Source organism: Palaemon carinicauda, chromosome 8 (genome assembly GCF_036898095.1).
Source record: "Palaemon carinicauda isolate YSFRI2023 chromosome 8, ASM3689809v2, whole genome shotgun sequence".
Lineage (NCBI taxonomy): Eukaryota > Metazoa > Arthropoda > Malacostraca > Decapoda > Palaemonidae > Palaemon > Palaemon carinicauda.
In genome coordinates, this window is record NC_090732.1 from 7,003,570 (window position 1) to 7,025,220 (window position 21,651).

The 21,651-nt window shown below is 45.4% G+C and overlaps 2 protein-coding genes across 5 annotated transcripts in view; one reads left to right on the forward strand and one right to left on the reverse strand.

The window, feature by feature from the left end:
- The window catches only part of LOC137645615 (6-phosphofructo-2-kinase/fructose-2,6-bisphosphatase-like), a 57,616-nt gene extending 51,768 nt beyond the window's left edge, over positions 1 to 5,848 (forward strand). For all 4 annotated transcript variants that reach the window (XM_068378418.1, XM_068378419.1, XM_068378420.1 and 1 more), the window contains 3 exons: positions 46 to 173; positions 2,545 to 2,644; positions 5,652 to 5,848. In XM_068378418.1, the coding sequence (XP_068234519.1) occupies positions 46 to 173; positions 2,545 to 2,604 (188 nt within the window). In that variant the 3' untranslated portion in view covers positions 2,605 to 2,644; positions 5,652 to 5,848. The remainder of the gene's footprint in view (positions 1 to 45; positions 174 to 2,544; positions 2,645 to 5,651) is intronic.
- A 60-nt stretch (positions 5,849 to 5,908) lies between these two features.
- The window catches only part of LOC137645617 (synaptic plasticity regulator PANTS), a 62,512-nt gene continuing 46,769 nt past the window's right edge, over positions 5,909 to 21,651 (reverse strand). Inside the window, exon 5 of the mRNA XM_068378422.1 lies at positions 5,909 to 6,276. Coding sequence (XP_068234523.1) covers positions 6,199 to 6,276 — 78 coding nt within the window. The 3' untranslated portion in view covers positions 5,909 to 6,198. The remainder of the gene's footprint in view (positions 6,277 to 21,651) is intronic.

Here is a 21,651-nt window from a genome sequence, read left to right on the forward strand (position 1 = left end):
GTACGTTGAATTTCAATACAGATTTAACTTTTCTTTTTCCCATAGATGAGTTACCCTACATTGAAGTTCCCCTTCACACTGTGATCAAGTTAACCCCAGTAGCTTATGGTTGTCAGATGGAGCACATTCCGCTTCATATCCCATCCGTCAATACGCACCGATCCAAGCCTGTGGTAAGTTAAATTACTTGTATCTATATTTGCAAATCACTGTACAGTACAAAAAAATCAATAAACATTGCTTTGATGGCTACCAATAAAGCATTAATGTTGTTCAGGTAACCAAGGCTCTTATAACAGGTAAGTAGGGCAGAAAAATCTATATTTCAAGTCATCACCCAAAATTTATATTTTTGTATGGTTCCATTAAGTCACAAAGATCTAGACCATTTCTTGCATGGGTTGCCCTGCACTTCCTATCGCCTCAGTTTATCCTTTAGAACACTATATCTTTGAATATTTCTCTTCTCTAAGTTTTTAATATAGGAATATATATTTTTATAAGTGGTGAAATAAAATGATGTGAACATAATGGAGTACCGGTACCAGTGTTAAGCACAAACATTGATATACAGTAGTGGGATAAACTAAGGTCTATTATCCTGATATAATTGTAAGCTAAACCAGTGTTTCATCTTTGTGAAGTTATGAAGACATAGTGCTACAACTACATTAAAAAACATGTAAAACCATGTAAATACATTTAAAAACACATATAACTACTCTTTATAATAGGCTAGCCCATGATGTACTGGTCGAGAATCCTTTATTCAAAATTTTGAAATCCGGAAGTTTTTGATATGACAAAAAAAAATTTCCTTATCAGTTTTTTATCAGTTGTTGCCATAGTAACCCCTTCGCTTCTTATTTATGCTGATTACGGCATTCTGGCGTTCTCCGTGTTTTGAAATATATTCAAAATGTTGGTAAAGCCAGGATTTGTGATCAAATCAATAAGAATTTGCAATTTTCACCAGAATAAAATTAGTTACGTGAACTCATCACTTAAGGGATGTTCCAAGATCCCCAAAAATCTGAAATCTGAAGCACTTCCTACCCAAGAAATTCCGGGTAAAGAATTGTACTATAGAAAACAATTTTTACAAGGCTGTCTCTCTGTCAAGTTCATTTAAAAAAAATGATAATTACGGTTAAGGATAAAGATGTTGATCCATTTTCTCAAGGTTAGCATTTCCCTAATGGTGGGTACTGTACTGTAATGCTTACACTTCAGAGTCACATTCTGTAAATTCTATTGAATCTGGTATTTGAATGGTCTCTCAAGAAAATAATGAGAACTAAAGTGGTAGCCAATATTTTACCAGATCCTATAATGAAAATTCTTCTGTATATACAGAACTTAAAGTAGTTTAATTTAAAACCAATATTTTTTTTATAGTTTTATATAATCAGTAGTGATGATAAAAACGACTTTGCTATTCATACCTTAACAAATAATTGGTTCTGCTGATTGTTATCAAGCTTTCCGAGCTTTTCATAAATGGTGACCACGTTCTCCTTACAGTTTTGAATCTTATTCACTAAATTTATCTGAACAGTCAGGTCCAATTGCTAGTAATTGATCACAACTTTTACTATTTAAATAGTGTCTAAGTCCTGATGGGAACTAAAATGCCTGCCAGTGTAAACATTGTTCTAACTTTATCACCATAGTCTAGGACATTTAGTGTTTTATAACTTTTAGCCATCTAATCATCAAGAAATTTTGTTTATTTTATTCCCTTGATTGTGCTTTTGATCTGAAATTTTCTCCTATGCAAGTGTTTATACAGTAAAATGTTTTTTATAGTCTTTTAGCTATGTAATACTGAATTGCTATAGTCAACATGTTTTTTGTAAAATTGATTATTAAGTCCTTAACAATAGCTGGGACCTTTTTTTGTTGTATGGAATCAATGTTTTATTGCAGACCTTTTAATATACTCTTTGGCAGTAGTACAATTTTACTAAATAACCTAGTTGAAATATTTTTATTGTTAAGCATGTGGTTTTTGCCATTATTTTTATTTTTTAAACTTGTAATAATTATTTTACACTTTGAAATCTTATCTTGGTCAATTTTATTTTTTCTTTAAATATTGTACAGGATTGATTTTTATTTGTTGAATCAATATTATTTATTAATTTGATATTTTTATAATTTTTAATTAGTTATTTAGTATTTAACCAAAAATAAAAATGTATACTAAAATCTTTGGTAATGTTTAGCTTTAAGTTTTTCCTTATCGCCATGGTAACAGAAAGAAGAAAAAATGAAGTCAATATGTAAATGTATTATGAATTATTCTAGGTTAACACCACATGGTTTAAAGCATTCTTATGAAAGAATGATAAAAATGAAAGATTGAGTATGAATAATTTGACTAAATTACATTACAATACTTAAATTTAGTTGACTTCATTTAAAACTAGTCCTAAGCTTATGAAAGTGGTTATTAATTCATTAGAAATTTATTCAAATTTTTTTGTCTTAAGAGATGGATCAGTTATATTTAGTATTTTACTTATTTTTTTTTCCTTACAGGTTCCTGGGTCTTTGGATTCATCTGTATGTTGTTTTGACATGGAAGACATGGATTCCTGATAATTAAGAATGTTAGGAGTTCATTAACTTCAAGTTTCAGGTTTGTCTTTAAGTTCTTTATGATAAATATTTGGTTGACCTGGACAAGGTTACACTGGATTACAGTAGTACCTCGGTTTATGAGAAAATGCTTGTATTCTAAAACAATTTATCCCATAAGAAACGAAAGGAAAATTTAAGCGATGTCCATAAATACACATACTGTACTTACTCTTCCAAGGTTTCTAATGGTACTGTAATTAATGTTAAAATTATAACCCCTAACACTAGAAACTAATACAAATTAATAATTCACTATAGAAAAAAGAAATAGTGACAAACTTGACCAATGAGAAGGCTTTTCTCTCTTGAGAGCCATTCACTACCATAATTAAATCACCTTATTTATGCTCTCTGGACATTTGGTCATATTTTTTTATACACTTATAGTCCACTTTTACAAGGAATCTAACTACATACAACTACTTTTATAGTATGTATGACATGGCATGAAAATGAGATATTTGCATTGTTTGCTGCTTGGCTTTCCAAACTCTTATCTGGGTGATGTGTTTTCACAAAAGTGTGCAAGTTTTCCCACAAATTTAAACTTCTCCCTAATGTCACTCGAAGCGAGAGGTTTCTCAATCTGTCCCTCTTCCTCCTCTGATGAAATATCCTCACAAACTCTTGTCGCTGCTTTTTTTTTGTAACTATCAGATGCTCTTTTATGTTCCTCAATAAGATTGTTGATGTCCACTTCCAACTCCATTGTCTTTCCAAAGGACACAATTACATAGTCAACTGCCTCCTACATGGGTTCAAATCCCTCAAAATTGTTCAGGAATGTATTTAACCACAGTTTCTTCAAAGTAGAATTGAGGGTTTTGATGGTTAACCTTTCCAGTCTTAGTTCCTTCAGTAACCTCGAAACATCAATGGAACATTGTCTTTGTATAAAGCTCCCTGTAGTTTGAGATCACCTGAGTCATGGGTTTTTAGTATTGTAGTGGTGTTGGGGGCCGGAAACTTAATTTTGATAAATTTGAAATCTACTGCATCAGGTTGTCTTCAAGGTCTACATGCTGGGTAGAAGCTCTTTCTATAAGTAACAACACATGGAAGACCAAAAACCTCATTAATCCATTCCACAAACTAAATGGAGATCATCCGAGTTTGTGTTTGACCTCATCCGACGTTCAGTTCCTACTTCTGCACCTTGAACTTCTCAAAAGCTTGTAAATTCAGGAGTCGTTTAATTTTGTAATCAGCAGGTTTAGACTATCTTTCTTGGGTTTGTGACAGGGAATTGTCTTTTCTTATGCTGTAATGAAGATCCTCCTGGGCATCATCCAGAAAAGACTGGTCTCATTGCAATTAGTAACTTCTTGTAGTATGCAGGACTTGGAATCCATGAGCCTTTTAAATTTGGCAACAAATACCTCAGCTGCCTTTACATTGGAGCTTGTAGCCTCGCCATGTCCACACAACACTATGGGCGCCAGTTCTTCAATTGAATACTTGAATCACCCCAGGCATGCCTTGAACATTACTTTCAATTTTTCTGCTGATGTACCTGGTAATGTGGCACCTTTTTCACAAGGTCAACAAACAATACCTTTCCCTTTCACAAACTAAGTTTTTGGTTATCATATCTTTAGCTAAATGCCTTTCATTAATTCAGATATTTAGCAATTTTTCAACGTTAACACATGGATGTTGTTTTGTCAATGTCAACACGCCTTCCACAACATCAATTTATTTATTTTCTTTATTCAGAATAATGGAAATAGACTATTGTATATTTTTGCCAGGTTTGCTGTACGTGAAAAGTTTTAAAGTTAACGAGAGGTGGTGAACGTGTGTGACCACCCACTCTCTTGTCAAAGTCTTCACTTTTGTCTGTGGCTGCAATGAGTGTACTGTTGTGTCCCATCTAAGGCTATTGAATGTACTTTTTTTTTCATTTTTTTTTTTGTTCATGCTGGCTTCATGTGAGGGAATGATGAACGCTGCTTGATGAACGCTGCTTTAGTTTATGGCTAACCTAACAATAAATCCGCTATCTCCGTGCTTTAGGGGCATAATTACAAGCAATTATCCCCTAATGCTGACCATTGATCATTGCTGATCGTTAAGGGGGGATTATTTTTTTTTAGGAGCTAGAAGGCCAAGTCTTTTCTAGCATCATTCTTGGCACTTAATACTTTGCAATCCTTATTGAGTTTACCATTTGCTGGAGCTTCCTCGTACTGTATATGCCCCTGACTTGGTCACACGTAGTATGCTTTAAGAAAAGGGAGAACTCAGATCGAGAAAGGGGTTTGATTTTTCAGTCTAGGTCAAGTGTGAGGTGATCATAGTACTCCAACTTGCTGGAAGCTCTTCCTCACTGACGGCCTACAATATGTGGTCTCGCATGTAGGCTCTCGATGTCATTTTGAGGGAGTTGTTAACCAAGGCTAATTTGCTGTGGTAACAGTCTGGAGACCCCAGTGGTGATCCCTTTAGGATACCATAAGCCAAGAGACCCCTGCCCTGTTCCTGACTCATTCTTCTCTCCCAGTGAGCCCAGCCCTGTTTCTGTGTTACGGGCGAGTGTGCCTACCGCTTTCCCGTTACTAATTACCAGCATTGTGGGTCTTCTTGTAGCAACAATTGCTCAGATAGCTTCTCTGCCTGCAGAACCTAATATTTTGGTAGGAGGTTGTTGGAGTCATCTTCTAACTCATTCTTGTACTGGACTAGGGAGAGTGACCATTTTGGGGGAAGAAGAACCGTCCAGTTCAATTCTATGGAGTCTTATTGCTATACCCAACCCCTCAGTCATGAGCCAGAGGTATTGGGAAGTCTTTGACTGGAGAGTTGTCAGGGTTACTAGCCTGCACTCACCATCAACCTAGTTAACAATTTCAATGGCTGGTCAAGCTCTGGCAAAGACATTCTTCATTTTGAATGACTCTGGATTGTATAGCAAGGAAAAATAAAAATTACTTTTGTAGTTATATATGTAATACTATGGTTTATATGAAAACTTCTGAATTAATGTATTTTTCTCAATTCCATAGGTCCAGAATTAACCATATCCTCACCAAGTGAAGGAGTGTTGCAGAGTTTGTGATGTCATCTTTGTCAGCCACATTGCAATTCATGGTAGCCACTTGGCTGGCAAGATTGCAATTTATAATCTTGTGCTGAATTCCACGTATTATTCAACCCCTCCCGAACCAAATTCCAGAGCTTATACATTATAAATGATGTTATACTTGAATTTTTATTATCCCCAAAAATACATAATTATATGAAGGTTTCAGAACAATTCAAGTAAAGATAAATAGTACTGTATTATGATATACATGGTACCCTACATATGAATATTTATTAGCAGATACAGTACATAATGTTAAGGAAAGTGATTTTCCTCTAGAACAATGTATGGTATCTATGTACACAATGTAAAAATGTATAGTCAACATAATTCACATGACCATATCACATATTTTTTTATATAAACTGGGGACATGCGTGAAGAAGTTAGTTATAAGTTCAAATATTCAAATAATGCCTTTATTTTTTATGTACAATAAAATAAAACATTAATTTAATTTATAGCTTTCATGATATAGAACACATGGAATGTGACTCTACCTTTCCCTCCTTCAATTCTCTACACTTCTGAGCAAGATAAGAGATCTGAAAAAAAAGATTACTTAACAGCTTCACAATGACTGAAATTATAAGATTTCAAATATTCTAATTTTAAGATTTAAATCTTCAAATATTGTCTTCACAACTTTTTTGTTTAACTTTGGCTTTGCCTTAGGTACTCAAATGGATAGAAAGTAAAGATTTTACTTATTATGGTACTTGTAATTCCAAGAGGCGAGAACCTGCTCGACAGAGCATCATATGTTTAAAACTTTCATATATATTTGGGTGGGCCACTGTGTGGTTCCCCCAAAATACTCTCCTGTATAGGCTACCACAGGGATTCCAATACAAAACAGCAAATAAAAAATATTGTCTTCCTTACCCTAGGCCCAGTATATTGATGTGCAAGCCACAGACTTAATATGTATAAGAAAAAACTACAGATTCAGTGTCTATTGAACCCATCACAGCATGTACATTGCTGAATTTGTCTGCTAACACTGGAGACCATGCTTACCCAGGCATTTGTTTTTTTCCTATTAACCTTCTTGTCTTCAGTTGTTGTATGAGGAAAAACATCTTGCTCACACTCGGATTGACAAGTTTCAATATTTTACCTAGATTTCAAAGCGAAGTACGGTTAATTATATTCCTAATTGATTATTCACCTAATTCTTGTACTATTCGCTTGCTTACTTTGTTTTGGGTAGAATTGTGGTGGCCTATTGGAAATGTCTCTGCCTGGCATTCTGCTGGACAGGAGATCAAGATTGAATGACAGACCTGTCAGGGCAGAAATGAGAGAAATATGCCTCGCATACACAAATCATGTTCCTCAGGATCTAGGATCAACTTTACGAACTTGAGTCAGTTCAAAAGAATGTTTGTTCCGTAACTGAAATACAAACCACGCTATTTACATGGGGTAATTACTATGGCGTAGCTGAATGACGAGCCATAAAAGTTTTAACAAGGGTTTACTACCCCGCCGCTAGTTAGCGGGGGGTAGGGAGGGGTAGCTGGCTACCCCCCCCCTCACACACACACACTGGTGAATGCTTCACTTTACTTTTGACTTGGGAAGAGAACAGACCTGTCTGCTCTCTCCCTCGCTTTGACTGCCATATTTAATGTTTTTTGCTTTTTCTTTTTCAATGTGTTTGAAGTTGGCCTCTACTACTATGCGTACTTGCCCTGGACTTCCCGGCCGCCCTTGTGGGACCTTTATGTCGACGGTCGACACCGATCCCCACACCTTATGTCCTCACTGTAGGGGCCAGCGGTGTGATAGTGGTAACGTGTGTATAGAATGTAGGGAGTGGTCTACCTCCCAGTGGGAGAGGTTTGCCCGGCGCCGGAAGAAAAAGTCCAAAAGGGATCTTTCTCCTTCAGAGGCTTCTTTGAAGAGAGAAAATTCCAGGACTTCTTCTTCCGTAGCCCTTTCCTCCTCTGAAGCTCCCCCTCGAGCGGTCTCTTCCGAGAGGCCGGCGAGTGGTAGCGTAGACCACATTGCTGTTGACCGATCCCGGGGTGCGGGAGAGGTAGTCGCCTCCAATAGCGAGGCGGATGCCCCTCCTCCCCCGGAGCCCGGAGGAGGATTTGAATATGTCTAATCGTGATTTGTTTCAGCTTTAGGCTTCCTTGGGGCTGCAGGGTTCGCCCTCCAAGGAAGCCCTGTTTGACATGATCAAACTTGGTGCAGCTGTCAAACAATTGCCAACTACAGCAGGGATAGATCCTGTCTGTGGTTGACGTTGTTGTGACGGAGACATCTTGTGGGTCAAGTCAAACCCCCGTTCCTGTTACTGAAGTAGCTGACGGCTTAGATTCTCCCTCCGAACACCTTTCGAGGGAGGATCTAAGTCCCACGGTCTCTCCTGCCGGTGATTCTCCCCCTCGGGGGAGTTCACTTACAGAGACTCCTCTTCGAAGGCCCCTTGATGGTCAGACTGCTGATCCCACGGCCCCTCGTGGGCATATAAGGCGGAAGGCTCGTCCTCCCCTTCGCCGTAGAGGCCTTCCTTCCCATCACAAGGGAGTTAGGAGGCTCCTCTTCGGCTCGTCGTCGCCACAGTCCTCTGCGGAGGAGACGACTCGCCGTTCGCCGACCCTGCCAGCTACCACCTTAGATCTCTCCGGGGATTGTTCGCGATCCCCTTCAGATGATGGTCGTCCTTTGGGACACAGTGACCAGTTTCCCTCCAGACCTGCTGACTTGCCATCACCCTCTGATGTTCCAGATGCGCGTTGCGCGCCACCTGATCCTGCCCCTGCGTAGGCACCGGGCCCTTCGAGGCTGAAGGGTCTTGAGTGCAAAACTGCGCCTCTTGCCCTCAAGCGCCAGGTTCTTCCTGCGCGCCCTCCTACTACTGCCGCTGTTCCTGTCTTAGCGCCACAGCGTTCACCTACGCGCATGCGCGCCCCTGTTCGTGCTACGCGCCAGGGTTCCCCTGCGCGCCCACATCCTGCTGCACCCCGGCACCCTCCAGCAGTTCCTGTGACAGCGCACACGCGCCCACCTGCACCCCAGCGTTCCCCGGTTCTTGCCTCGTCGCGCGCAACTCAAGAGGTTCCTACGCTAGCGCACAGGCGCTCACAGGCTCCTCTGGACTCGCAGCGCCCGTCTGGAGTTACGTGCGAAGCGTGCCCACGCGCGGTTCCAGTCCCAGCGCTCACGCGCTTGCCAACGCGCTTCCACATCACAGCACGCCGCCCAGGAGGCTCCTAAGCTAGCGCACGGGCGCTCACAGGTACCCCAGGGCTCTCCTTCCAGACCGCGTGATCCTGCACGCATTCCAGCCGCGCGCGACGCTCCGGTTGCGCGCCCCGTTCCTGTCTTCAAAGCGCCTCATGCATCCCTCCAGCGCACACCTGTGCGCCCTCATCAAACCGCGCGTCCTGCTTGCCCCCCGCAGCAGCGCACACCAGTGCGTCCACATCCTGATGCGCGCCATGCGTGCCCACGATCGCCTGCTCGCCCAGCGCACCCACAGGCGAGTATGCCTGTCCTGTCGGACCAGCGCCAACGCGCCATCCCTTCCCCACGCTATCCTGAACCGGCGCTCACGCGCCCTCGCCCAGTTCTCCCGGATACGCGCTCGGGCGCCCCTGTCCTCTCGCGCCCGCCAGGGCCGCATCAGGATGCTGCACGTCCTCACATCCGACCGCCTCCCGTTCCGGCTCCTGCGTGCCACACGCCCTCGCCATCTCCTACGCGCGCCCGCTCAAGCTCCTGCGCGCTCCCGCACCCGTGCCATCACTCCTGTGACCTCGCCTACTCGCGCCAGCCCTACCACCTTCTCTCGCCCGCGCCGATGTCACGCGATCCTTTAGCGCGCGACCCTGACCAGGCCCCGTCATGCGACCTCCAGCGCGAGTCTTCGTCTCGTTACCCTCCCCACAAGCGCAGACCAGCGCACTCTCCGGAGGAGGGGCGGTTCCCAGACAGGTCTAAGGACTCTTTCTTTTCAGCTTCACAGGCGAACCCGCATTTGTCGACTCCTCCAAGGGATCGAACAATCCCCTTCCCTCCAGAGGGAGTGTCTGACAGCGCGACTGTCAGCCAGCAGCCCTGGTTCGGTACCCTAGTCAGAGCTCTTGTGCAGGTGATGAAGCCCACCCTCTCTGACATGGGTCTCAAATCAGTGGCAGCTTCCTTCCCCCTGAAGAGGAAGAGAGGAGTCTCTCCCGTGGAAACACCTCCAAGGCCTATTTTGTCTCCTCGCAGATCTTGCGCAAGGCTCCCCCCCCCGACTATCTTTCCCTCCCCTGCGGATGAGGACTACCCATCTTCAGGAGTGTCGGACGAGCTGGACCATTCCCCCATCGCACCAATGGGGGAATCTCCGCCTCTCCCTGAGAAGTCTTCTCGTCCAGGGCTGGAAAGGAGCCTGCACCCTTCGTTACTCGAGTCCTGTATCCCGCCCAGGAGGGAACCGAAGGACTCTAAGAGGATTCCTAAATTGTCAGCAGGGATCAGGCAGGAGCCATCTAGACCTTCCGAGGATGTCCACGTGTCCCTCCAGGAAGAGCCACTGGGGACGGGAGACTTCGCTGCCAGTCCTTCAGGAGGAGAGTACCAAGAGTCAGAACACGCATTCTGGCAAGTCCTGACCCTCATGAGGAACCTCAACTGAATCCCAGACACTGAGATTCCTCCTTGTGAAGGTAAGGACACGGTCCTGGACCGCGTCTACGGCACCCAGAAACCCTCTAGGGCCAGTGCAGCCTTGCCCTGGTCTCAGGGGATGAAGAGTGCCAGGGACAAGGTCGAGGGCCAGCTCTCTAAGCTTGCCTCCTCCAGCATATCCAGCACCGGTAACAAGCTCCTCCCTCATCCTCAAGTCCATCAGAGGAGGTACTTTGAGATCCTTGAGGAGTCTTGTTTGGGTCTTCCGATGCATCACTCTGTGGAAGAACTCACCAGGGGAGTCCCTCTTAAGAGACTCTCCAACCGGTACGTGTCCTTCTCGGCCACTGAGATCCTAAGCCAGGAGAAGGTCGCTAAGTGTGCCATACAGGCAACTTCGTGGCTTGACATCTGGCTGGGGTCTCTGGGCATCCTGGTGCGGTCTGAGGACCTCTCCAAAGAAAGCACCAGGAAGGCCCTGGAGACTTTCTTACTCTCAGGCACACGGACCATTGAGTTTCTGGCCCACCAAGTCTCGAGCTTGTGGGGCAATACGATTCTCAAACGTCGGGACGCTGTGGCTGAGAGGTTCCACCAGAAGGTTCCCAGTTCGGAGGTCAGCAGGGTCAGACACACTTCCGATATCGAGGCCCTACAAACCTCCAGCGGCTCAACAGCCACGTCCAGCTAAGGACACGAAGAAGATCACTGCAGCAAAGCCGAAGGTGTCTCAGCCCTTTCCTGCCAAGAGCAGAAGGAGCAAGAAGTCCTCCAAGGGAGGCAAGAACCCTAGAGGTAACAGCCGAGGCCGTAAACGCTAGGGTTGGCAGTCCCCCTGCATGTCCACCAGAGGGGGGATGCCTACAAAGTTGCGCGACAAGGTGGCAGCAACTCGGGGCAGATGCCTGGACGATTTCCGTTATCGCTCTGGGTTATCGCGTCCCGCTCACAGCCTCTCTACCTCCCCTGACAGCGAATCCAGTGTCGTTGAGCTCTCTTGCCATGAGATCGGCAAGAGGGCAAGCCCTTTGGGCAGATGTCCAGACCATGTTGAAGAAGGACGCTCTCCAGGAGGTTGTAGACAGGTCCCCAAGCTTCTACAGTACACTCTTTCTTGTGAAAAAGGCGTCTGGAGGCTGGAGACCAGTCATCGACCTCTCAACCCTGAACGGGTTTGTCAAGCAGACTCCGTTCAGTATGGAGACGGCAGACACGGTCAGACTCGCAGTGAGACCATAAGACTTCATGTGTACACTGGACCTGAAGGACGCGTACTTCCAGATCCCAGTCCAACCGTCTTCTAGGAAGTACCTAAGATTTTGCCTAGACAACAAGATCTACCAGTTCAAGGTGCTGTGTTTCGGTCTCTCCACAGCCCCTCAGGTGTTCATCTTCATCTCTTCGTGGGGTCACAGGATCGGCATCCGTCTCCTTCGTTATCTGGTCGACTGGCTGATCCTAGCGGACTCGGAGGCATCCCTTCTTCGCCACCGAGACAAGCTCCTCGAAGTTTGCCAGGATCTAGGGATCATGGTAAATCTCGAGGAGTCCTCTCTGCAGCCCTCTCAGAAACTGGTATATCTAGGCATGATCATAGACACCAATCTCCACAAAGCCTTCCCATCAGACGACAGGATAGCAAGGCTGAGGAAGATCGCGAGACCTTTCCTCAATCGAGAAGAACTTCCAGCCCAATCGTGGTTACGTCTCCTCGGCCACCTCTCCTCCCTGGCCCGTCTCGTTCCCAACGGCCGCCTCAGAATGAGATCCCTCCAGTGGCAACTCAAGTCCCGGTGGAATCAAGGTCACGATTCCCCGGACACTCTGATCCCTATGGGTCCTGCGGAACGGACGGACCTCCGGTGGTGGGTGGCAGACGAGAACCTACGAAAGGGAGTGGATCTTCTTGTCCTTCCCCCGGATTTGATGTTGTTCTCGGACGCATCAAAGAAAGGGTGGGGGCCCACGTTCTGAACCACAGGACCTCAGGCCTGTGGTCAGAATCAGAAAAGTACCTTCACATTAACCTGCTAGAAATGAAGGCCGTGTTCCTGGCACTTCAGAAGTTCCAAGTCCTGGCGGGCCACTCTGTGGTGGTGATGAGCGACAACACCACGGTGGTGGCTTATATCAACAAGCAGGGAGGTACATTTTCGGAACAGCTATCCCATCTTGCAATAGAGATCCTGAGATGGTCCGAAGTCCACTCAATCTCGCTAGCGGCTTGCTTCATTCCAGGCAAAAGGAATGTGCTCGCCGACAGTCTGAGCAGAGCGACGCAGATAGTGAGTACCGAGTGGTCTTTGGATCATCTAGTAGCCAACAAAGTCCTGACTTTGTGGGGTTCCCCGTCGGTGGATCTGTTTGCTACAGCGCTGAATTTCAAGCTCCCGCTGTACTGCTCCCCGGTCCCAGACCCCAAGGCTCTCTGGCAGGATGCCTTCCAACAACGGTGGGAAAACGTCGATGTGTACGCCTTTCCCCCATTCTGTCTGATGAGGAGGGTGCTCAACAAGACCAGAATATCGGTCAATCTATCAATGACCCTGATAGCTCCGCTATGGCATCACGCAGAATGGTTCCCGGACCTTCTGCAACTCCTCACGGAGGTTCTGAGAGAACTCCCTCCACGTCACGAGCTACTCAAACAACCACACGCCAACATCTACCACAAAGCCGTAGCTTCGCTTCGACTTCACGCCTGGAGACTATCCAGCATCTCCTCACAGAGAGAGGATTTTCGCAACAAGATGCGAACAGGATGTCTGGTCACCTGCGTAGGACATCCGCAGGGGTCTACCAGGCGAAGTGGCGAGTCTTCTGTGGTTGGTGTCGTGGAAGGGGTATCTCTCCCCTCGATGCCACTATTCCAGCAATAGCGGAGTTCCTCGTGTATTTGCAGGAGGAAATGCGCCTTTCAGTCTCGGCAGTGAAAGGCTATCGCACAGCCTTAAGTCTTGCCTTCAGGCTCAAAGGAATGGACATTTCTTCCTCGCTGGAATTTTCCCTTCTCATACGGAGTTACGAACTTACCTGCCCTCAGTCAGAAGTGAGACCTCCTCCATGGAACGTGGTTCGATTTCTCAGGTCTCTGAAGAGACCTCCCTACGAACCATTACGCCAGACTTCTGATCGCCACCTTACCTGGAAGACGGTTTTCCTGCTAGCTTTGGCCTCGGCCAAGCGAGTCAGTGAACTACGTGTTCTCTAGTACGACATCGCCCATTCAAGGGGATGGAGGGGGCAATGTTCAGCTTCGTCCCTGAGTTTATTGCCAAGACTCAGAATCCGGGAGTGCCGGACCCTAGGTTCGACTCTTTCCAGGTTTCGAGTCTCCGTTCTGTAACAGATGACCCAGACCATCTCCTACTGTGTCCAGTGAGGAGTCTGAGGTTGTATCTTAAAAGAACAGCTGCAGTTCGTCCCCAGGTGCGAGCCCTGTTCGTGAGCACCGGGAGGATGAAGAGGAAGGTCACCAGGAATACCATCTCGGCCTGGATTCGCAAGATTATATATCTGGCCTTGAATCCTGACCCTCCTCAGTCACGTCGCCCTAGAGCGCATGATGTCAGGGGCATAGCTACGTCCCTGGCCTTCAAGAAGAATTATTCAGTGACGCAGGTACTTCAAGCTGGGGTGTGGAAGCGTCAGATCACCTTCACGGCCCACTACCTGCAAGACGTGCCACACAGGAGGCTCGATATGTTCTCTATCAGCCCTGTGGTGGCTGCACAACAGCTGGTCTAACGTCAGGCTCCTTAATGGACAAGTACCAGAAGGTTGAGGGCATTGTTACCCGGTTTTAGTCTGCGTGAATGAAAAGATCTGTCTGGCCCTTATTCTTTTCTTCATCCTCTCCTCCCTTGGAGAAAGCAGCATCCTGGGTTCTCTGCACAGCTGACCTCAAACCTCTGCAGGTAAGCCATGCTCCCTTGTGTTCCTAGTATTAAAATGTAATACTGTCATGTCCCCATACCCTGACGAGGTGGTATTGGGAGAGTCCTAGCCTAGATTTCCATCTGAAGAACTCCAGGTCAACTTCCTAGGACGAGTCACTTCTCACCTTCACACACACCTTATGTAGGCCGCAGCAGTTTCACAGCTGCCAGCAAGAAGCAGGGACCCCCTATTTCTTGAGTACTTACACACTCGAATCTAGGGTCCTCGGGCAAGCCAAAGCCAGTATGGCAGGGGACTTACCGCCCTTCCTAAGAGTTGAGTCACCCCATGTAAATAGCGTGGTTTGTATTTCAGTTACGGAACAAATGACAAATTCGTAGATAATTTGTATTTTTCCTAACTATACAAACCTTAGCTATTTACACATATGTGCCCGCCAGCCCTGTCCCCCGGGATAAGTCCTACCTCTAAGCAAAGTGAAGCATTCACCGGTGTGTGTTAGCTAGCTACCCCTCCCTACCCCGTTAAAACTTTTATGGCTCGTCATTCAGCTACACCGTCGTAATTACCCCGTGTAAATAGCTAAGGTTTGTATAGTTAGGAAAAATTATATTTTAATTATAAAATAAATTTTTGAATATACTTACCCGGTGAATATATAGCTGCAACTCTGTTGCTCGACAGACAAAAAAACTAAAAACTAGCCAGCGATCGCTATACAGGTTGCGGGTGTGCCCATCAGCGCCAACTGTCGGCCAGATACCATACTCAATGTAAACAAAGACTCAATTTCTTCTCATCCCACTGCGTCTCTATTGGGGAGGAAGGGAGGGTCGTTTAATTTATATATTCACCGGGTAAGTATATTCAAAAATTTATTTTATAATTAAAATATCATTTTTAAATATTTAACTTAGCCGGTGAATATATAGCTGATTCACACCCAGGGTGGTGGGTAGAGACCAGTTAAATATGTTTACATCTTATGAGCTAAGAGTTTTTATTTCATTTTAGAAGTTATCAAAATAACAAAAACAAAATAAATAGGTACCTGGTAAGGAAGTCGACTTAGACGATTACTCTGCCTTATAAGTACGTCTTCCTTATGGAGCCTCGCGATCCTCTTAGGATGCTGACAGACCCCTAGGAGCTGAAGTATCAAGGGCTGCAACCCATACAACAGGACCTCATCAAACCCCTAATCTGGGCGCTCTCAAGAAATGACTTTGACCACCCGCCAAATCAAACAGGATGCGAAAGGCTTCTTAGCCTTCCGGACAACCCATAAAAACATTAAAACATTTCAAGAGACAGATTAAAAGGATATGGAATTAGGGAATTGTAGTGGTTGAGCCCTCACCCACTACTGCACTCGCTGCTACGAATGGTCCCAGTGTGTAGCAGTTCTCGTAAAGAGACTGGACATCTTTCAAGTAAAATGACGCGAACACTGACTTGCTTCTCCAATAGGTTGCGTCCATTATACTTTGCAGAGATCTATTTTGCTTAAAGGCCACGGAAGTTGCTACAGCTCTAACTTCGTGCGTCTTCACCTTAAGCAAAGTTCGGTCTTCCTCACTCAGATGTGAATGAGCTTTTCGTATCAACAATCTGATAAAGTATGACCAAGCATTCTTTGACATAGGCAAGGATGGTTTCTTAACTGAACACCATAAAGCTTCAGATTGGCCTCGTAAAGGTTTAGTACGCTTTAAATAGAACTTAAGAGCTCTAACAGGGCATAAGACTCTTTCTAGTTCATTGCCTACGATCTCCGATAAGCTGGGAATATCGAAAGATTTAGGCCAAGGCCGAGAAGGCAGCTCATTTTTGGCTAGAAAACCAAGTTGCAGCGAACAAGTGGCTTTTTCCGACGAAAATCCGATGTTCTTGCTGAAGGCATGAATCTCACTGACTCTTTTAGCCGAGGCTAAGCATACCAGGAAAAGAGTCTTAAGAGTGAGATCTTTCAGGGAGGCTGATTGTAACGGCTCCAACCTGTCTGACATGAGGAATCTTAGTACCACGTCTAAATTCCATCCAGGGGTAGCCAAACGACGCTCCTTGGTGGTCTCAAAAGACTTAAGGAGGTCTTGCAGATCTTTATTGTTGGAAAGATCTAAGCCTCTATGCCGGAAGACCGATGCCAACATGCTTCTGTAGCCCTTGATAGTGGGAGCTGAAAGGGATCGTCCTTTTCTCCGGTATAAGAAAAATCAGCTATTTGAGCTACAGAGGTACTGGTCGAGGATACAGAAATTGACTTGCACCAGTCTCGGAAGACTTCCCACTTCGATTGGTAGACTCTAATGGTAGACGCTCTCCTCGCTCTAGCAATCGCACTGGCTGCCTCCTTCGAAAAGCCTCTAGCTCTCGAGAGTCTTTCGATAGTCTGAAGGCAGTCAGACGAAGAGCGTGGAGGCCTTGGTGTACCTTCTTTACGTGTGGCTGACGTAGAAGGTCTACCCTTAGAGGAAGACTTCTGGGAACGTCTACTAACCATCGAAGTACCTCGGTGAACCATTCTCTCGCGGGCCAGAGGGGAGCAACTAACGTCAACCTTGTCCCTTCGTGAGAGGCGAACTTCTGCAGTACCTTGTTGACAATCTTGAACGGTGGGAATGCGTAGAGATCCAGATGTGACCAATCTAGGAGGAAGGCATCTATACGTATTGCTGCTGGGTCCGGGACTGGGGAGCAATAGATTGGAAGCCTCTTGGTCAGCGAGGTTGCAAAGAGATCTATGGTTGGTTGACCCCAAGTGGCCCAAAGTCTCTTGCACACATCCTTGTGGAGGGTCCATTCGGTTGGAATTACTTGCCCTTTCCGACTGAGACAGTTGGAATTACTTGCCCTTTCCGACTGAGACAATCTGCTATGACGTTCAAGTCGCCTTGGATGAACCTCGTTACTAGGGAGATGTCTTGACCTTTTGACCAGATGAGCAGGTCCCTTGCGATCTCGTACAACGTCAGTGAGTGGGTACCTCCTTGTTTGGAGATGTACGCCAAGGCCGTGGTGTTGTCCGAGTTTACCTCCACCACTTTGCCTCGAAGGAGATACTCGAAGCTTTTCAAGGCCAGATGAACTGCCAACAGCTCCTTGCAGTTGATATGCATGCTCCTCTGACTCGAGTTCCACAGACCTGAGCATTCCCGACCGTCCAGTGTCGCGCCCCAGCCCAAGTCCGATGCGTCCGAGAAGAGAACGTGGTGGGGAGTCTGAACAGCCAGGGGAAGACCCTCTCTTAGGTTGATATTGTCCTTCCATCAAGTGATACAAACTGTTCCAGGGATGACAGCGTCCCTACCAGACTCATCCACAGCCTGACTGAGCAGCGTTCCTTCTTCAGCATCTTCTGGATGGATAGCAGGGCTTGATCTATTCTGGGGGCTGATCGTCTTGTTGTTCAGCAACGTCCTCATCAGATAGTTCCTCATCCGAAAACTGATGAGGAAATGGCAACGGAGTGGGCAACGTCTGGCTCGCTGAGTCCGGTCGCACTGGTGCATGCGTGACGGAGCCGGACGCAACGTCATGGAACTGCTGCACAGTCTGAGAACTGTCAACAATCATGGGTGCGCGAGGACGCACAGCGTCCACCCGAGACTGTCTAGACCGTCTGGGTTGTGCAGTCAACACCATACCGGGTTGCGGAGGTTGACGCACCGCGTCAAAACAAGTCACCTCTGATGGTTGTTGAACGTCCTGAACGTCAACAACCACCTCCGAGCGTCGCTTAACGTCAACGTGCGGCTGGCAACCCACACTGGGTCGCATCGGTGGAGGAACCACCTCAACTGGTAGACGCGAGAAGGTTACCTCAGCGTCAACAGGACGCACAACCGACCGCTTGGAAGGTTGTTGGCCAGAAGGTTCAGCAGCAACCTTCTCCGCATTAAAGTCCTCCATCAAGGACGCAAGCTTGGACTGCATGTCTTGCAGCAAAGCCCATTAAGGGTCTACGGGAGCAGGTGCGGCAACAGACGGGGTTAGCGACTGAAGCGGTACCGCTTTCCATCCCTGAAAGCCTTGTTTATGCATGACATGATTGTACAGCAAAACTTCAAAGGCTCGAAAACAGCTGTGAAGTTGACCTGTAAAATCTTGGAGCGTCTCCTGGCCAGGCGCCAGGGAGAGTCTACGAGATTTGAGAAGCCTATCTGGGCAGAGGCAGGAACTCCCAAGCCGAGAACTTCTCTCGTGTCATATCAGACTCTCGCTCTATAAGCCAGTTTAAAAGAAGGGAAAGCAAAGGCTGTATCCCCAAACTCCTCCTGGTGATAAACCAGTCGCCTAGCAAACGTAAAGCTCTCTAGGAGAGCGAGAGAGGACTAGCTTAAAAACAACGGCTTCGAAGTAGCTAGGTCTAGTGTAAGCTTTGACGTTTAGGCGAACGAGGAGCAGCAGTTACAAAAAGATCCGGACAAAGATCCTTAAAAATCAGCTTGATTTAATTAAAGTCCATAGAGGGCTAAGCAGCTTTAGGCTCCTCTCCGTCTGACAGAGTCCTCAAGAGAATATCAGTAGGAGGGGGAACAGCAACTTCCTCATCTAAAGGAACCTTGTCCGATAATAGCCGAGTCTCAAGCAAGGGAGAGACCTACCGTGGTGGCAAAGCTTTACAAGCAGAGTCCACACGCACTGGTGCATTAGTAGCGGACCAGGACGCAACGTCATTTAACTGCTTGACAGTCTGTGAGCTGTCAACAACTATAGGTGCGAGAGACCAGGACGCAACGTCATGTAACTGCTTGACAGTCTGTGAACTGTCAACAACAAAAGGTGCGTGAGGACGCACAGCGTCCACTCGAGACTGCTTTGACTGCCTTGACTGAGCAGTCAAAACAACTCTAGAATGCGGAGGTTGACGCACAGCGTCAAAACAAGTCAACTCCGATTGTTAGCGAACGTCCTGAACGTCAACAGGAGCATCAGCAAGTGGCCTAACGTCCAAATGTGGCTGAAAATCCACACGAGACCGCATCGAGTGTGGTTCTAAACAACCTGACTGACGTGACTTAGCTACGCCAACGTCAACAGGACGCACAAAGGAACGTTAGGTTGGCTGAAAGCCAGGATCTCGATGAGATAAACGGCTAGGCTCAACGGACTAATCGGCAGAATAGTCTTCCATAAGGGAGGCAAGCTTATTCTGCATGTCTTGCCGTACAACCCATTAAGGATCAACGGAAATGGTTGTGGTAAGAGACGAGGGTAACGTCTGTGACCGCAACACTTTGGCAACAAAAAAGACTCTCGGAGTCTGTGTTACGCTTTTGTTAGGCGGCGAGCAGTTTTCCGATGACTGCATAGGGTCAGAGCTGTCCTAATGGCTGCAACCAGGACGCTTGACCTGTCCTGAAAGGACTGACTTTCGCTTAAGGGCCTCGAAACCTTGTTACAGGTTTCTTATGCGAAAAGCCTTCGGATGACGAGGAGAAAATTGTCTCTCTCGCCTTATGGTAGGGGAGATCTTGGTAAGATACACCCGATACCATAGAGGGAAACGTCTGTTCGCTGATCAAGGCCTCTCGAACCCATAAGTCGTACGACATAACTTCTCCCCTGGGCTTGGGAGCTTGCAAGAGGTCCCGGACTAGGTGAACGACAGGCACGAACAGACGAACCCTCGGACGCAACACTGTAACACTTTGCGCAATATCACTTTATCACTACGATTTTCTGTTTGCACTTATTTCACTGAAATCGAAACTTTTACTGATTTCTACTTGAAGCACGCAATTCTACCCTCATCAAAAGGTAGTAAATGCGAAATCAGTCGTATAATGCAAGCACATTAATACCAGCAAAAAAACAGTAAACATCTTTTAAGATAAAAAAAAAAAAATTCAGTGGTTGGGGAAGAGAAGAAACACTAGTTCATTCAAAACTACGTTTTCAATCTCTCACCGTACATTGCCTGGGGACGAGAATAAAACTAAAAACGTTTTATCCTTTCTCCCCGTACAGAGACTAGGGACGAGAGTAACTCGAGAATAACGTTACCCGCTAGAACGGAACGTTTTCTCTCCTCTCTCTCCCTCCGTCTCTATCTCTCTCTCTCTTTCTCTCTTGATTTCGCACCTAAGAGAAGAGCCCAATTACATTTCGTCAAAAAAACATGTTATTTGACCAAAGGAAAAAACTGAAAGGTTTTTCAATTAAAAAGTTCCTTAAAAATAGAATTTAAAACATTTAAGCTTTGAAAGAAGAATGAACTAAACGTCAGAATCGATTTACTCTTTCTGCAAAGTGAAACCGTGATACTCTCTCTCTCTATCGTAACGATAGAGCGCAAACTGCGTAGCATAAAAAAACTAAACGTTAGTTCATCTTTGAAAACAGTACGAAGACTATTCAAAGAAAATCTTTCATAAAATATTTATTAAAAATATTCATTTAAATAAGTTTTAAATCATTAGCTCTTTAAAAGCTATTTACGATTGAAAGGGCTCAACGTTGTTTAACTTCGGTTTCCAAGTTAGGACCGCCTACTCTCAGGAAAGGTCGCATATAAACAAAACATTAAAATTTATTTTTTATGTTTATTATAAATGGAAAGTTAATCGAAGAGGCCTAAAAAAGGCGGTGAGATATAAAATATATAGAGGAAAATCTATAATTAAATTATAACGTGATAAGATAATTACTAAAAGCCTAAACACACTTCCATCTAAGGGAAGGGTCGGCCATTTAAAAGACAAAGAAAGTCCCTACTCTCTTTGTCACCAAAAATTAAATCTATCCAAAACGAGTTCAAGATTTAAGATGAAGATAAAACACCTGCACTGCGAAAGCTCAAACCAAAATGAAGTACTTCACCAAATATGTTGAGAAAACTCCAGGTTCTACAGCGAGTAAAAGTACGTCTTGTCGACACGTCGACAGAGAAGAAATTGAGTCTTTGTTTACATTGAGTATGGTATCTGGCCAACAGTTGGCGCTGATGGGCACACCCGCAACCTGTATAGCGATCGCTGGCGATTTTTTACAGTTTTTTTTGTCTGTCGAGCAACAGAGTTGCAGCTATATATTCACCGGCTAAGTTAAATATTTAAAAATACAAATTATCTATGAATTTGTCATATTCAAAAGTTGGGTCTTCGCTGAAACATGTCAAAATTCACCCTAGGCTTTCCAAGGACCTCTAAGGAAAGAATGTTACACAGTATAAATTACCTTCATGGTAAAAATTACCTTGTAGTTTTATCCAGATGGCAGCTAGAAAGGGTTTTATGCCTCATCAGGTGTGGTACAATTTTCAACCCTTCAGAAGACTCAAGTATACTTGAAATAGTCACCTCAGTTTCCATAAGGTGGAACTTATACATTAAAATGTTCATTGACAACAAGACAGTACAGTATTCAGTTATCTTAACAAAAGA